This window comes from Eucyclogobius newberryi, unplaced genomic scaffold, assembly GCF_026437365.1.
Source record: "Eucyclogobius newberryi isolate DKJ021-1_F unplaced genomic scaffold, fEucNew1.0.hap1 SCAF_8, whole genome shotgun sequence".
NCBI lineage: Eukaryota > Metazoa > Chordata > Actinopteri > Gobiiformes > Gobiidae > Eucyclogobius > Eucyclogobius newberryi.
Genome location: NW_027316500.1, coordinates 31431510 through 31448520, shown reverse-complemented (window position 1 = coordinate 31448520; position 17011 = coordinate 31431510). Strand labels below are relative to the sequence as shown.

The following is a 17011-nucleotide window of genomic DNA, read 5'->3' as shown; positions in this document are numbered from 1 at the left end:
GTACATTTATTTATTGAACCGTTTTTTGGTTGAAATATGTTATTTTTGGGCATGTTTATGGAGACATCTTACCAAGAGGTTTTGAATTCAAGTCTCAGCTTTGAATAAACAAAAAAGACAAATGAAAATGACCAAGAAAATTAAGAAATGGATTTAATAGTTTATCATTGAAATATTTAACTCTTAAATAACTCACTAAATCTGTGTGAAATGCAGTTACTTTGTTATTCTATAAAAGTAAGATTTTAAACAGGCACTTTGACACTTTTTATGCAATACTTTTACTCATCTGAAATACTGCCAGCTAAAAACCCCCAAAGTATTTCCCCCCGAAACAGACGAGACAAACATTGTTCTCATTTGACAGTTTATTGTATAGATATTTATATATTTATAAAACTACAAAAGTAAGACTGTTCAAACAGAGACGGTGTCTCCAGAGATCTGCTCATAAATATCTTCTCTACAGGCGCGTGTTGATCCCAGTACAGCGTGTGTGTGTGTGCTGCGTGTGTGTGTGTGTGTTTACGTGTGTGTATGATTGCGTGTGTGTGTGTTTGCATGTGCTGCGTGTGTGTGTTTGCATGCGTGTTTGCGTGTGTGTATTTGCGTGTGCTGCCTGTGTATGTGTGTGTGTTTGCGTGTGCTGCCTGTGTATGTGTGTGTGTTTGCGTGTGCTGCGTGTGTTTGCGTGTGCTGCGTGTGTGTATTTGTGTGTGTTGTGTGATTGCGTGTGTGTGTGTTTGCGTATGCTGTGTGTGCGTGTGTATTTGCGCGTGTTGTGTGATTGCGTGTGTGTGTGTTTGCGTGCTTGCGTGTGTGTATTTGCGTGTGTTGTGTGATTGTGTGTGTTTGCGTGTGTGTATTTGTTGTGTGATTGCGTGTGTGTGTGTTTGCGTATGCTGTGTGTGCGTGTGTTGTGTGTATTTGCATGTGTTGTGTGTGTTTGCATGTGTTGTGTGATTGCGTGTGTGTGTGTGTTTGCGTGTGCTGCGTGTGTGTATTTGCGTGTGTTGTGTGTGTTTGCGTGTGTTGTGTGTGTGTTTGCGTGCGTGTTTGCGTATGCTGTGTGTGCGTGTGTGTGTGTGCGTGTGTTGTGTGTGTTTGCGTATGCTGTGTGTGCGTGTGTTGTGTGTATTTGCATGTGTTGTGTGTGTTTGCATGTGTTGTGTGATTGTGTGTGTGTGTGTGTGTTTGCGTGTGCTGCGTGTGTGTATTTGCGTGTGTTGTGTGATTGTGTGTGTGTTTGCGTGCGTGTTTGCGTATGCTGTGTGTGCGTGTGTGTGTGTGTGTTGTGTGTGTTTGCGTGTTTTGCATAGGCGAAGGCACAGCTGAGCGGCTCGTTCGTCCGAAACAGCTCGTTTATGTACAGGAGATTTGGCATTCGAGTGGGAGGCGGCTTGAGTGGGAGGCGGCTTGAGTGGGAGGCGGCTTGAGTGGGAGGCGGCTTTGGGCATTTTCAGTATGTTTTTCCTTTGACGAGACGGTACAAGAAAAGTGGGCGGTCCCTTTGCGACGCTTTAAAGGACACATATTCTGCACTATTTCTATTTTTACCTTTTACCGTGTCCTCGAGTGCCTTTACTTTGGCATCTCGCGTTTGAACCTCTACTTTTAACCTTTCTGCCAGTGAAGCGTTCCCCTCGTCAGGATTTGTGTTAGCGCTACATCTACTGGCGGCAGAGGGAATTACCGCGGGGGAAATGCACAAAAGCTAGCTTGCCTCTTGACAATTTACGGACTTAGAAACAGCACCTTTTAATGTTTTCCGAGGAGCAGAAAAGACGAGCTCGTAAACGGGACGAAGGAAATGAGCGCGAAAAGAAGCGAAAAACGACTCCGCTATCGTTCTTGACGAGGGAACGATGTTAGAACACGGTTAAAGGTTCAAGAATTTTGCTAAATGTGTGTCCTTTAAAATGTTTTTTCTGACTTAAAGATGCACCGTGTAACTTTTCGACGCCGTTTGTCTGGAACGTTCCACAGTTTTGGCGCTCGACTGTACCGAAACCAACGCTAAACAAACGCGTAAAGCCACATTGCGGAACATTCCGGGCAAAGCAAGAACATCTCCAGCAGGTGAACCATTAACCAACTTTCAAAATAAATGATTGACAAAATAAAAGGTTGAAATACAGAGACAGAAGGTTTATAGAGACAGATTTTTTACGAATAAAGTGACGTATTAATGAAAATCAGAACTGATACAAATACACGTCATGGTTTGTTTGATTAATGGTTGGTGAAAAGTTACATAGTGCACCTTTTAAAGCGCGTACAATAACTTTATCTACCAAAACAAATTGTCCCTAAAACCATCTTTACTTCTGAAAATACTGTTACAAATTCATTATTGCATTACATTTGTTTAAGATTTTTTGGAGAGAAGTTGTTTGAAATGGCTCTTTAATCTAATCTCTAATTCAGGCTGTAACTCTAAATAACGTGCTCTAAAATCTTTGGTTGAAAGTTTATGATAAAATTATTAAATTTCGCACAATTCAGTTTCGTCTCCACTTTTCTTACACCGTCTAATATTGCTGCATGAAATATATGCCTTAGTGGACCATAAAACACAAGGTAAAAAATACATTAAAACGACATAAAAACAAGATCAACCAAAACAAATTCATAATAATAATAATAGAATAAAATAATAATAACTACCAATGGATATAAAAATGGCTTCCACCCTGGTTTTCAGACATTCTCACTCTTTCGGCGCACGCACACGTTTAGTTACAGCCCAGGAATTCACTTCAAAATAAAATAAATATATTTACACGGAACAGAAAACAATAAATTACTTCATGGACATAAGTAGTGATGCGCGGTGATGCTGTGAGTTCAGACGCCGACGGTGAAACGCTTTTAGGGACCGATATCTGTCTTACCGCTGTGGCCGCTAACCGATATTTAACCGATATTTTAGCGATCCCGGGTTTAAAGTGCCTATGACAGGTCGTGCTATTCATTTGACTAAAAACACTTTTAAGATGATTATATTTAAGTGGAATTAAAAAATGAAAAAAATGATCCTGGAAATGTTTTAGGTTAATAAATGTACTTCCTGGTTGTAAATGATGACATCACACCGTTACACTGGGCAAAAACTCATCTAATGTCAGAAAAATATATGAAAAAAAAAGCATTTACCATATTTTCCGGACTATAAGTAACTTTTTTCATAGTTTTGGCCGGGGTGCGACTTATACTTATATATATACTTATACTTCAGATACTTGTTTTTTTATGTGATATTATTTGTTATTTTCACACTTACAAACACATTTCATACTCCAGTGCAACTTATATATGTTTTTCTCTTCTCTATTATGCATTTTTTGGCTGGTGCGACTTATACTCCAGAAAATACGGTAGTTAAAATTCATGTTTAAAACTCATGTTGAACTTCTGGATGAATTACGAGTCTCACAGCGTGATGTCATCAAAACGTTTTAACTTCCTGTCATTTTCAACAGATTCTTCTTCATAAAATGCCACTCGGCTTGTGATAAAAGCATAATTCATATTTATCAGGCACTATCACATCCGGCGAAGTCAAAATATGAAAAATCACAAAAAACGGTCATAAGCACTTTAACGATTTCAACATTCATAGCAACGACCACAAACGTCCCGCGGTAAAACGTACAGATGAACCTTTGTAAATGTGACATGCATTTACCTGCGGCGTACAATCATTCGCTGCATGATTGCGTAAACATACAGCTATAATCATCAGCCTAATTACTCGCTCTCATTTCTCGTTTGTTCCAAAAGACAACACGCAACAACGAGGAAATACTGGTGCCAAATATCGGCTAAATTTTCAATACCAAACCGATATCAACATCTGGGGAAACATGTATGGATTATTGACCAATTCACGCTCCGAAAACACGAGCAACATTCGATATCTTTAAAAAATACTCTTTTTGCGGATTTCATGCTCAAAATCCGCGTAGCCCTTTGGCGTCGACCAAGTATCAAGTTTCAACCACACCGTCGTACGATTTACAATACTGTGTCACGGAAAATAACCACTTACATTTGAGGGTGAACCGCAATAGTATATTTAACTCTAACTCCGAATACGGCGGCTTTGTTTGGTTTTGCAACGCGGTAAAAGCTAGCGTGTACTTAGCGTCAATCACGTCGCCGGGGGCCGTCCGAGAATACCGCGGAAAACAAAAGCATCGCTGAACGTGAAATAGTAGTCGTGAGTTCGAGAGCCAGTGTAAACACGCGGACGAAGCTCATCTGAGTGAACCGCGCCGCACGCTCATGTTCGCTAACGGTGAAATCATGAGTTTAAGGCGTCTAAAATGCGAGAATTTTACTTTTACAAACCCAAACTTGCATTTTTAGAGTTGCTTAATTCAGATTACAGACCGTAGCTTTTTCAACAATTACTTTAAACAATCGACAGGCTCCACGGTTGCACTTTACTTTACGACACAGTAATAACATAATAGCATAGCATGCTAACTGACGTAGTAAACGGTTAATTCTTTGTTTGCTTGTTAATTCTGCGAAATTCTGGTTATTTATAGTTTTCATGCTGGTTTAGGGTTAGTTTTATAGATATTACCGTGACATAACGTAAATAAATAGACAATTTCTTTTTAAAAAGGCGCTGTAACTCATTTGTAGCATGCTAACGGCACACTTCCTGCTTTGTGGAGACTAAAATGCTCTATAATTAGCGCAAAAAAGTCTCAATTTGTCCCAAAAACTTATCTGTGCTGCGACAGAACTGATTTAACTTCATTACTCACTAAATATCGTAAGTAATTACCATGCTAGTAACCATGCTAGTAACCACGCTAGTAACCACGCTAGTAACCACGCTATTACTGTGCAGCATGTGAAGTGCTTGTTTCACGACATGTTTTTGCCCGTTTCGATCCCGGTTCTTCCACAGTTGCATGAATGTCAGCAAATATAGGCCACGAAAGAAGCGCGTGACCCGCCACAGCGTTTACGGCCGTGTTCACACTTGCACACAGGCCCGTCGACAGCATTTAGGGGCCTCACGCGGGCCCCCCTTTAAACTGAAGGAAAACCCCCCAAAAAAAAGAGAAAGGATGTCCAATTATCGGTGTCCACTGCGTGATTCACGGGTGCCACGATACGGCGACGAGGGGGATTTAAACCGCACGACTTCACGGGTGCGACACTCCAACGACGGCCGCACGACGGTTCATGCGATCAGCTGAGGCGACGGCCGAACTTTGTCTGGGCGAATATCACTTTGTAAACGTCTGTAAATTAAAGGGAAATGTGGGGCTCTTCTGCCTTCGCTTTGACGGCGTTTACGCGACTGATCGTGGACGCGGCGAGGGGAGGGCTCACTCCGCGACCACGACACGTTTGATTCAAAGAAATCGCAGCTCGTCTTTGTTCGTACGACCGTTCTAAGTCAAAGTTTGTGAGCCGCGACGATCAGCGCAAACGGACAGAGTCGTGCGGTGGACTCTCGGGTAAAGGCCCCTTTGTCCCTCCCTTGTGCACGGCCCTGTTCGAGCGCACAAACGTCACTGAAGATGAGCTCGAGCGTCCGGCTAAACTCACACCATCACCAGTGGATTCAAAATAAAAACGACCCAGGCGGGGAAACGCCAAAAACAATCCCCAAAAGCAAATTTGTAAAAACTCTGTAAAAACAAATAAAAATAATCCCCGTCCAACCCATTTGCTGCTGCTTTACGAAATATTATTAGAGATTAAATAATGTCATTTGATCATGTTGAAATTCTTGGTTTCAATACAACGCAATAAATACAAAAAAAACAACCATGAAAAGGCGGTAAAATACTGTGAAAGAGGAATTGTAAAAGTGGTCATTTAAAAAGGCACTCGTGATCAGTTCAGTGTCGTGTTTCTGTCGCTTGTATTTCTAAAATCATAATTACAAATGTGTGCAAAACGCCTCGTATTGCACAAAACGACAATTTAAAGGCTTCGTTTGAGTGAAACCGCGATAAAAGGACATTTTATTCATGTTTTATTTTGGTTTTCTGACTTTATCATTTGTTTTTCAGCCTAAAATATTGCAAATGGTTGAAAAAAATGAATCAGTATTTCTCAAAGATTTGTCATCAACATACAACTCAAGTATGTTTTATATGAAAGGTTTAAGGCTCAAAACATGGAGAATTTGCTAAATCTTTTTCATATTTCATATTTTTTGTCTGAAATTTTAAATGTTTGGATTTTTTTTATGCTGGTTCCCTTTTTCTTTCATAAAACCAGAGAATTTCAGATTTTTTCAACAACACTTTTGCCATAAATTTGAGGATTTTGAGTCAGATTGTGCATTATTTTTGGTTGAGAGTGGCACAATTTGCTTGGGGGGAAAATCTTAAGTCCAGAACAAGATATTTGGAATTACTACAAAACATTTAATCGGACAAAACAATTCTGCTTTTACTCCAGTCTTTTGCACACGGACTGGATTTTAAGCCAATCAAAGTGGGCGGAATCGACTCTGAATTAGAATCGGGGGCTTAAATGAGTGAAAGAAATAAAATAATGTAAATCTATTTTGCATTCTTCACGTCCACAGTTAAATTCTGGTGTAAATTGTGCATCTTAAATGTTTGTGAAGTTAGAAATACAGGCGTGTTTGTTGCGTGTCGAGATGCGTCCCGGGCTCTGGGGAAAAGGCTGCACAGTGCACGAGGAGCTCAAACTGTCGAGCTCAAACTGTCGAGCTCAAACTGTCGAGCTCAAACTGACATCGCGTTTGTGATGCTTACAATTTTCCGACATTAGTTCATTTATCACAATAATAAAAACATACAAATATTCCAGTCTCTTCTCAGTTTCAGGAGCCGACCAGGACCTCCATGATGTGGTCCAGTTCCGTTAAATCGATTTTGAAAGGCTGACTGGACGACACTTGCGGCGCGGGGCCGCTGTACGGCAACGCAAACGACTTGATGAGGTCGTCGGCGGTTACCACGGGCGCCATTTTGGAAATCCCGCCCACCGCCGCCGCCACCGATGACGCCGTCGTCGTCGTCGTACAAGGGTCGAAATCGTACATGGACGTGTCGATGTCGGCGAAAAGGACATCGTCTAAAGCCAAGTCCGAGAGGAAACCGGACGGCGACGCGGAGGGAGGGTCCGGGGCGACGCCCACACTAGAGGGCGCCGTCGGCAAAGCGTCCAGCAGCCGGAGTTCTGCCTGCAAGACGCTCGCCGGCTCCGGTTTGGCGCGGTGCTCTCTGGACGGCTGCGAGGTAGAAACGGTCAGCACGTTGCCGTTGGCGGCGATGTCCAGCTCTGTCGGCTGGAGCCGGGCGGGGCGCGGCGACGGGGGAGGCGTGGGCGGCGACGCGATGCTAAACGTGGTGTTTTCCATGCTCTCCATGTTATCGTCCTCCAGTAACGACGCGGGAGTGAGACACGCCTCCAAGGGGCGGTCCTGAGGCGGCAGCGACGGGAGCGGCGGCGGGTTGGGCGATGCGGGCGACGCCCCCATCGGGTGTGGCGACAGAGGCGCCATCAGCAGAGCGGACGGCTGCGACTGGGCGAGCACTCCGAACGTGGGCGGAGCTTGGCGGTAGCCCTCGTCCAGCGGGTCGTCGGGGGGAGGCGACGGCGGCAGGAGGAGCGGTCGCAGGCTGCCGTCCCGCTTCAGCTCGTCCTGGATGCGGCGCAGCATGTTGTTGATGAGGACGCGGCGCTGCAGGCTGGGCTCGCCCGGGCGTGGCGTGTACAGCTTCATGAGCGAGATGTTGAAGATGGTCTGGCGCTGGAGCGTGTACGACACCTTGGACAGACCCTCGGGGATGGACACCGCCGCCCCGGCCACGCCCGCTGCGCCCACCTCCAGCGCTTTGCCTTCCAGCTCCGCTTCATCCTCGTCCAGCTTCCGTTTGTGGCCTTTACCGAACATAAATCTGCAATGAGACGGAAACGCACGAGTTAGAGAGATTTACGTGATAAAAGCAATTTATACATTATTACAACAAAACCACGAAGTTAAAGAAAAAGCAGTTTTAAAATGCCTTGTACAGTGACTGACACAGCTGTAAACTAAACACTCCAAAAATCAGACCAAATTACTTTCTATAGATGTTTGTGTCGTGTAAACGCAGCCACTGGACGTTTGGATCGTTATCTTAGAAATAACTAAATACATACATTTTTGACATTTTTATAAAAATTTTCATTAGCAAAAAATTTCGACAGTGTGAAGACTGGAAATATTTTTTTTTTTAATAAAAATAAATAAAAAAAACAATAAAAAAAATTAAAATACAATAGATAAAAAAAAGGAATATTAAAAAATAAATAAATAAACTAAATAAAATGAATTAAATGAATATTAAAAGGTGAGGTGACACAAAGGCTCGACGTTAGTTCATTGATTGCATTTCTGGAGGATTTGTAGAACTATTAAACATGTTTTCATAATGAACGTTTCTCTTGTGCTGCAGCTCTGCGTCGCTCTGCTGCCCCCTTTTGGTGGAAAACAGTCAGTGAGTCACCTTCAGCGTGACCCTTTCCCTCTGAAGCTCCAAAGACGCAGCACTTTCCCACAGAAACGTCTTCACACCATAAATCCAATCATATTTTTGTCAAATCAAATCAAATCAAATCAAATCAATTTATTTTTGTAAGGCCCAAAATCACAACAACAGTTGCCTCTGAGGGCCACAGGGAGAAATGAATCAACAATGTCTGTGGTGGCAAACTCGACTTGTTAATCTGGTAAAAGCGCGACACGCAGAGAATCATTTATCATCCCTACAGCACAATAACAAATGATATGCAAGATGAATGCGCTTGTGTAAAAGGCACTTTTCAAGGTCACGCTGCCAAGTCTCCATCACACCAACAACAAATACAGGAGTTTAAGTATTTTTAAAGGTGAAATGACTGAAGCAATAACCCTAAAGCGGGAGAATCCCACTCCACGCTTTTAAAACGTACAATATTCATGAAGAAATAAACAGGAGAATGGAATTAGTATCGAGCCAGAAAATATATTGTATACATTATTTACCCGTACTTTATTTCATTTACAAATTCCCACCGTCCAATTTAAAGAAACATTCACTACAGCAAAAGAATAAGAAACATGGTAAAAGTAAAATACCCGAAATGTGATACACAACAGGAAGTAGAAAGGCTCATGAAATGTGCTGAAAAGTCATCTATAAAAGCCATGCTAACGGTTTGTGCGCGAGCTAACGGTTTGTGAGTGGGCTAACGGTTTGTGCGCGGGCTAACGGTTTGTGAGTGGGCTAACAGCGTGTGCACGAGCTAACGGCGTGTGTGCGAGCTAATGGTTTGTGTTTTTTATTTATTCAATTATGTATTTTATATATGTATTTTATTTATGTATTGATGTATTTGATTGATTTAGTTGTATATGTATTTATTTCTTTTATTCATGCATGTATTTATTTATGTATATTATGTATTTATTTATTTAGCTTCTCACGATTACATTGTGACCTGAATAATCATATAAATTTTGGTTGTAAAATGGTCACAATTATTTATGTATTTATTGATTTTATTATGCATTTTATTGATTTGATGTATTTTTTTGATTTAGTTGTTTGTATTTATTGATGTATTTTATTTATTTATTTATTTATGTATTTATTATATTGATGTATTTTATTGATGTATTTTATTTATTTATGTATTTATTTATTTATTCATTGTATTGATGCATTTTATTTATTTTGTTATTCATCTATTTATTTATTTAGATTCTTCATTATGACCTGAATAATCACGACTATCGGTTAAACCCGGTTGCCGTGACGTCGCCGCTGCAGCGCGCTGTTATGTAAGAGCTTCGAGTAGCTCCAGATCACAGGTCAGAGGTCACACAGGCCCCTCCCCCTCGCAGAGAAGAGCAGAGGGAAACGAGAGACGAGCGACGAGCAGCCAGAATCATTTATCTGTATTTACAGAATTATGACACGACAGACGAAGAACATGCAAACAGACGAAGAACATGCAAACAGACGAAGAACATGTAAACAGACGAAGAACATGTAAACAGACGAAGAACATGCAAACAGACGAAGAACATGTAAACAGACGAAGAACATGCAAACAGACGAAGAACATGCAAACAGACGAAGAACATGCAAACAGACGAAGAACATGCAAACAGATGAAGAACATGCAAACAGATGAAGAACATGCAAACAGACGAAGAACATGCAAACAGACAAAGAACATGCAAACAGACAAAGAACATGCAAACAGACGAAGAACATGTAAACAGACGAAGAACATGCAAACAGACGAAGAACATGCAAACAGATGAAGAACATGCAAACAGAAGAAGAACATGCAAACAGACAAAGAACATGCAAACAGACAAAGAACATGCAAACAGACGAAGAACATGTAAACAGACGAAGAACATGCAAACAGACGAAGAACATGCAAACAGATGAAGAACATGCAAACAGAAGAAGAACATGCAAACAGACGAAGAACATGCAAACACACGAAGAACATGTAAACAGAAGAAGAACATGCAAACAGAACAATATTAGAGCTGTAATTGACTAAAGAAGTGTACGAAACGGAAGACGAAAAATGTACGAGTTCAAGCGAAAACAGAGGCTGGAGCTTTGTCGGGGCTGATGCATGTTCTGACTGCGCCGTGGAGGAGGCTGTGTCGGGGATGATGCATGTTCTGACTGCGGCGTGGAGGAGGCTGTGTCGGGGATGATGCATGTTCTGACTGCGCCGTGGAGGAGGCCGGAGTCGGGGCTGATGCATGTTCTGACTTCGCCGTGGAGGAGGCCGGAGTCGGGGCTGATGCACGTTCTGACTGCGCCGTGGAGGAGGCTGTGTCTGGGCTGATGCATGTTCTGACTGCGCCGTGGAGGAGGCTGTGTCTGGGCTGATGCATGTTCTGACTGCGCCGTGGAGGAGGCTGTGTCGGGGCTGATGCATGTTCTGACTGCGCCGTGGAGGAGGCTGTGTCGGGGCTGATGCATGTTCTGACTGCGCCGCGGAGGAGGCTGTGTCGGGGCTGATGCATGTTCTGACTGCGCCGTGGAGGAGGCTGTGTCGGGGCTGATGCATGTTCTGACTGCGCCACGGAGGAGGCTGTGTCAGGGCTGATGCATGTTCTGACTGCGCCGCGAAGGAGGCTGTGTCGGGGCTGATGCATGTTCTGACTGCGCCGCGGAGGAGGCTGTGTCGGGGCTGATGCATGTTCTGACTGCGCCGCGGAGGAGGCTGTGTCGGGGCTGATGCATGTTCTGACTGCGCCGTGGAGGAGGCTGTGTCGGGGATGATGCATGTTCTGACTGCGCCGTGGAGGAGGCCGGAGTCGGGGCTGATGCATGTTCTGACTTCGCCGTGGAGGAGGCCGGAGTCGGGGCTGATGCACGTTCTGACTGCGCCGTGGAGGAGGCTGTGTCTGGGCTGATGCATGTTCTGACTGCGCCGTGGAGGAGGCTGTGTCTGGGCTGATGCATGTTCTGACTGCGCCGTGGAGGAGGCTGTGTCGGGGCTGATGCATGTTCTGACTGCGCCGTGGAGGAGGCTGTGTCGGGGCTGATGCATGTTCTGACTGCGCCGCGGAGGAGGCTGTGTCGGGGCTGATGCATGTTCTGACTGCGCCATGGAGGAGGCTGTGTCGGGGCTGATGCATGTTCTGACTGCGCCGCGGAGGAGGCTGTGTCGGGGCTGATGCATGTTCTGACTGCGCCGCGGAGGAGGCTGTGTCGGGGCTGATGCATGTTCTGACTGCGCCGCGGAGGAGGCTGTGTCGGGGCTGATGCATGTTCTGACTGCGCCGCGGAGGAGGCTGTGTCGGGGCTGATGCATGTTCTGACTGCGCCGTGGAGGAGGCTGGAGCTGATGCAGTGGAGCGGTGCTTCTCTGCAGTGGGACTGAGGGTAATCCAGAGTGACGGCTCCGGCAGCCAATCCCCCGCCCCCCTTCACAGTGCAAGCCCCGCCTCCGACACGAATCACAGGAACAGGATTCGCAGCGTTCCTCTGCACACGGCGGTGCGTTTGCCCTTTAATCCACCAGAACCAGAACCCCAGAGTCTGGAGCTCTTTATTTGATCTGTTTATGATTTGCAATATTATTTTAAAAATCAAGGACAGGAAATGGGACTTTTTTTTACCCAATTAGTTTTTCATTTGTTTGTTTATGTTTAGTAATAATGCGCGCAAGAAAACGCACAAGGAAATAAACACAAGAGGAAACAATCACAAGAGGAAACAAACGCAAGAGGAAACAAACGCAAGAGGAAACAAACACAAGAGGAAACGCAAGAGGAAATGCAAGAGGAAACAAACAAGAAGAAAAAAACACAAGAGGAAACAAACACAAGAGGAAACAAACATAAGAGGAAGGAAACAAACACAAGAGGAAACAAACATAAGAGGAAACAAACACAGGAGGAAACAAACACAAGAGGAAACGCAAGAGGAAATGCAAGAGGAAACAAACACAAGAGGAAACAAACACAAGAGGAAACGCAAGAGGAAATGCAAGAGGAAACAAACAAGAAGAAAAAAACACAAGAGGAAACAAACACAAGAGGAAACAAACACAAGAGGAAACAAACAAACACAAGAGGAAACAAACATAAGAGCAAACAAACACAGGAGGAAACAAACACAAGAGGAAACGCAAGAGGAAACAAACACAAGAGGAAACAAACTCAAGAGGAAACGCAAGAGAAATGCAAGAGGAAACAAACACAAGAGGAAACAAACGCAAGAGGAAACAAACACAAGACAAAACAAACACAAGAGGAAACAAACGCAAGAGGAAACAAACACAAGAGGAAACGCAAGAGGAAACAAACACGCGAGGAAATGCAAAAGGAAACGCCTTCACTGATCCAGGCATTTAAAGAGTCAGAAGCAGCTGCTCCTGAGTCACAAACATACCAGAGGCCCCACGCCTACATTCCTCTGCTCCGACACTACTACTGCTGCTGCTACTGCTGCTGCTGCTGCTGCTGCTGCTGCTGCTGCTGCTGCTGCTGCTGCTGCTGCTGCTGCTGCTGCTGCTGCTGCTGCTGCTACTACTACTACTACTACTACTGTTTACTTCAAGATTCTTCTGTCACGACTGTTACAACAACCTGTTTATTTCAGTCACAGAGGCCGAACCCCGATTACTCCTCATACACGTACTCCTGCTCATTATACTCCTCCTTGTACTTGTACTCCTGCTCCTCATACACGTACTCCTGCTCCTCATACTCCTCCTTGTACTTGTACTCCTGCTCCTCATACACGTACTCCTGCTCCTCATACTCCACCTTGTACTTGTACTCCTGCTCCTAATACACGTACTCCTGCTCCTCATACTCCACCTTGTACTTGTACTCCTGCTCCTCATACTCGTACTCCTGCTCCTCATACACGTACTCCTGCTCCTCATAAACGTACTCCTGCTCCTCATACACGTACTCCTGCTCCTCATACTCCTCCTTGTACTTTTACTCCTGCTCCTCATACACGTACTCCTGCTCCTCATACTCCTCCTTGTACTTGTACTCCTGCTCCTCATACTCGTACTCCTGCTCCTCATAAATGTACTCCTGCTCCTCATAAACGTACTCCTGCTCCTCATACACGTACTCCTGCTCCTCATACTCCTCCTTGTACTTGTACTCCTGCTCCTCACTCGTACTCCTGCTCCTCATAAACGTACTCCTGCTTCTCATACACGTACTTGTACTCCTGCTCCTCATACTCCTGCTCCTCATAAACGTACTCCTGCTCCTCATACACGTACTTGTACTCCTGCTCCTCATACTCCTGCGCCTCATAAACGTACTCCTGCTCCTCATACACGTACTTGTACTCCTGCTCCTCATACTCCTGCGCCTCATAAACGTACTCCTGCTCCTCATACACGTACTTGTACTCCTGCTCCTCATACTCCTGCGCCTCATAAACGTACTCCTGCTCCTCATACACGTACTTGTACTCCTGCTCCTCATACTCCTGCTCCTCATAAACGTACTCCTGCTCCTCATACATGTACTTGTACTCCTGCTCCTCATACTCGTACCTGTTCTCCTCATAAAAATGTAACAAACTAGCAATCTATAAGTAAAAAAATGTAAACACAAAAAAAATTAAGGGTGGGAGTCGAACCCAAAATCTCCAGCATGGCACGCACTGGAACAAACCGCTGGACCAATGAATCTGGAAATGTTCTGCTGTAAAACAGAAAATATACCTCAAACGTGACCTGCCCGCCACGAGGGCCGCCATATTGGATTCTGTAACTTCCAAACTCGTCACTTCCGTGAGTTATGAGTGTATGATCTAGTGCTGACCCTCCCATGATTACGTCACTCAGACATCGCACATACCAGAGGCCACACCCCACATTCCTTATGCTCCTCCTCTGCTCATTTACTACAGTTTCCATTGCCGTGTTCAGCCGTCGCTACGACCACCGTCCACCGCGTTTTCTCAATGGACACGCTTTAAAAATGTCAAATTCACCTGCCGCTCGAACACAAACGTCGCAATGAACTGCACCACAATAATATGTCACAGTGGCAATTTAATAAAAATCCAAATGTTCTGTTTTCTTCTAACTAAAACACACTGAAAATTAGGCTCTCAGTATTAAAGTGACGTACGACATGTTTATACGATTTTCTAATTTAGACTTTATTTGGTGTGTTTATACCTGTCGTACATATAAATGATAGTTTTACACCAATCAAGCAGGTATTTGTGGAGAAAACGTTGAACAATCTGTAGAAAATGACAGGAAGTGACATCACACCAGGGACACTCGTTCCAGTTTATGCAGAATTTACACACATAAACAACTTTTTTGACTCTTTAAACATCAATTCAACTAAATAAAGTCGCTCATATATTTTTATTCGTTAAATTAAAAAAAGTGACATTAGATGAGTTTTGTCCCAATGTTTACTGGGTAATTTCCTAGTGTGATGTCATCAATTACAAACAGGAAGTGAAATCATACACCCAAAAACTTCTGTGATAACGTTTTTATATATTTTTTTAGCAAAATTCAAAATATTTTATAGATATTTATCTCATCTGCGTTTTTGTTCAAAGAGTGGTCCGACCTGTAGGGGGCGCTTTCAATGCTTTAACAAATAAAACCCACTTTAAATCGTTGGCATTTAAAAACCTGTTACCATCCACCTATTTTCGCCCTGTGCACAATGGTTGGACATACCCAAATGGCATTGCTTATTAAAAGAGGATCTTATGTTCCACATGCAAGTGTGATGCATCATTAGAAAGCTTAGGCCTTCTAGTTTCTGCAGATGTGCACATGAATACTGTCAGGTCTTCAGAACTTGCACTACAGAGGCCCAAACATAAACAAAACATCCTTTTTTAGTCTCGCCTGAATATTGTTAATTTGTAATGGTCCTGAGCATGACATACTTCATTGTGTGCATATGCTGTTCACTGTACATGATGTTTATCTTGTTGACAACAACTGTGTAAAGTTTCAGATCTCTAGGAACAGGCATTTTGGTGCTGTTGACCTTTTTGTATCAAAAAGTATATTCGGAACAAGTGATCCAAATATGTGCCAACTGTGCCAAACTGTTTTATTACAATTTTAGCTCCTCTATGATCATAAAACATACATTTTGATGTTCTGTAGGCCACTAATAGCAATTATAACTGCTAAAAACAATATATGTGAAAATGTGTAAATATGAGTTTACCCATGAATTTCCCATATAGAGGTTAAAAAAATATATATATATATATAATATTTTTTTTTTAATTTTTGTATTGGTATAATAATACATATAACAAAATGCACGTCCAAAAGGCTAATAAAATCAGAAAACGTTATGCGCAAAATCCTGCCGAGAAATCTGGCTCTTTACAGCCTTCCCGGAGCCTTACGCACGAGAATACAGAAGATTCTGTGTCAATAAGCCCTTTGTCCCGCCTCTCTTTCTAAAGCTATTCTTATTGGCTAGAATGATATGCCAATCAAATTCTGCTATGTCATTAGCATGCGGCGCTATTTAGATGTAAACAGACTAATCCATGTGCGTCGCAAGCGGCGCATTTTTTTTTGCGGAGGCCGTAGCAAACAAACCCGTGGACAGAAAAAATCGTGGATGGTCTCATTCTGTAGGAAACAGTCTGAAGAAAAGAAGGATAACCAACATTATTTTATAGGTCAAACAGGTCATTTGTTATGGACGGAGAAATGTTTGTTTACTTGACAATATCTCGAAATCGGAAAACTTCAGGAAAAATACAAGTGGATATTGTTTTTCAATGGTTCCTTACGGACAGACTGAGTACAAGGATGTACAGAATTAAAGTCGTTTCGTCCGTCATAAACAGCAAACAGGTAGGACATGCGTTTGTAAAAGTTGAGACTTTCTCACAAACTATTGGCAATTGCTTCTTGGGGCATATTATTCAATCAATGACATATTCGTTTTGTTGAGAAAATAAGCTTTAAAATGATGTATGGCTTGCTGGTATTGACCACGGAAATAAAAGTGATGATGTAAGAGAATATTTGAGATATAGAAAATGCTCGCCGGCGGACAGGTGGGTGGTAACAGGTTTTAACACAAAATGTAAAAAAAATTCTCTCGATCGAAAAACGACTCAAGACGCTGCGATCATCGACCATCGCCACGATCCAAACGCCTTTAATTGCCCAGCGCTGCGAGCCACTTCTGGGCGTCGGCTTCAAACCTCGATTAACCCTCGACTTTGGAACGCGGCGCCGCTTTTGGCGCGAAAGACGAGCTCACGGCGTCTTCTAAACCCTGGACGAGGGACAGAACCTGCCCGTCCTTCAAACATGAAAAAGCTGCACAGCACTTGTTTACTAAATAAGATCAAAATAAACTTAAACTAAAAAGAAGCATAATTTTCCTCTTCTGCAGCTCCTCTCTTCCACCTGCAGCTTTTCGGCACCTACTGCAGCTCCACCTCTCCTTCAGCAGGCCTGGTGGTGCAGAGCAGACACTGCAGTCGTGTTATAGATA

At 43.4% G+C, this 17011-nt stretch overlaps 1 protein-coding gene across 1 annotated transcript in view; it reads right to left on the bottom strand.

Moving 5' to 3' along the window:
• Nucleotides 1–350: 350 nt before the first annotated feature.
• LOC140351566 (SERTA domain-containing protein 2-like) overlaps nt 351–17011 on the bottom strand; it is a 21935-nt gene continuing 5274 nt past the window's right edge. The window contains exon 2 of the mRNA XM_072437435.1: nt 351–7913. Within this exon, the coding sequence (XP_072293536.1) occupies nt 6833–7909 (1077 nt within the window). The 5' untranslated portion in view covers nt 7910–7913 and the 3' untranslated portion in view covers nt 351–6832. The remainder of the gene's footprint in view (nt 7914–17011) is intronic.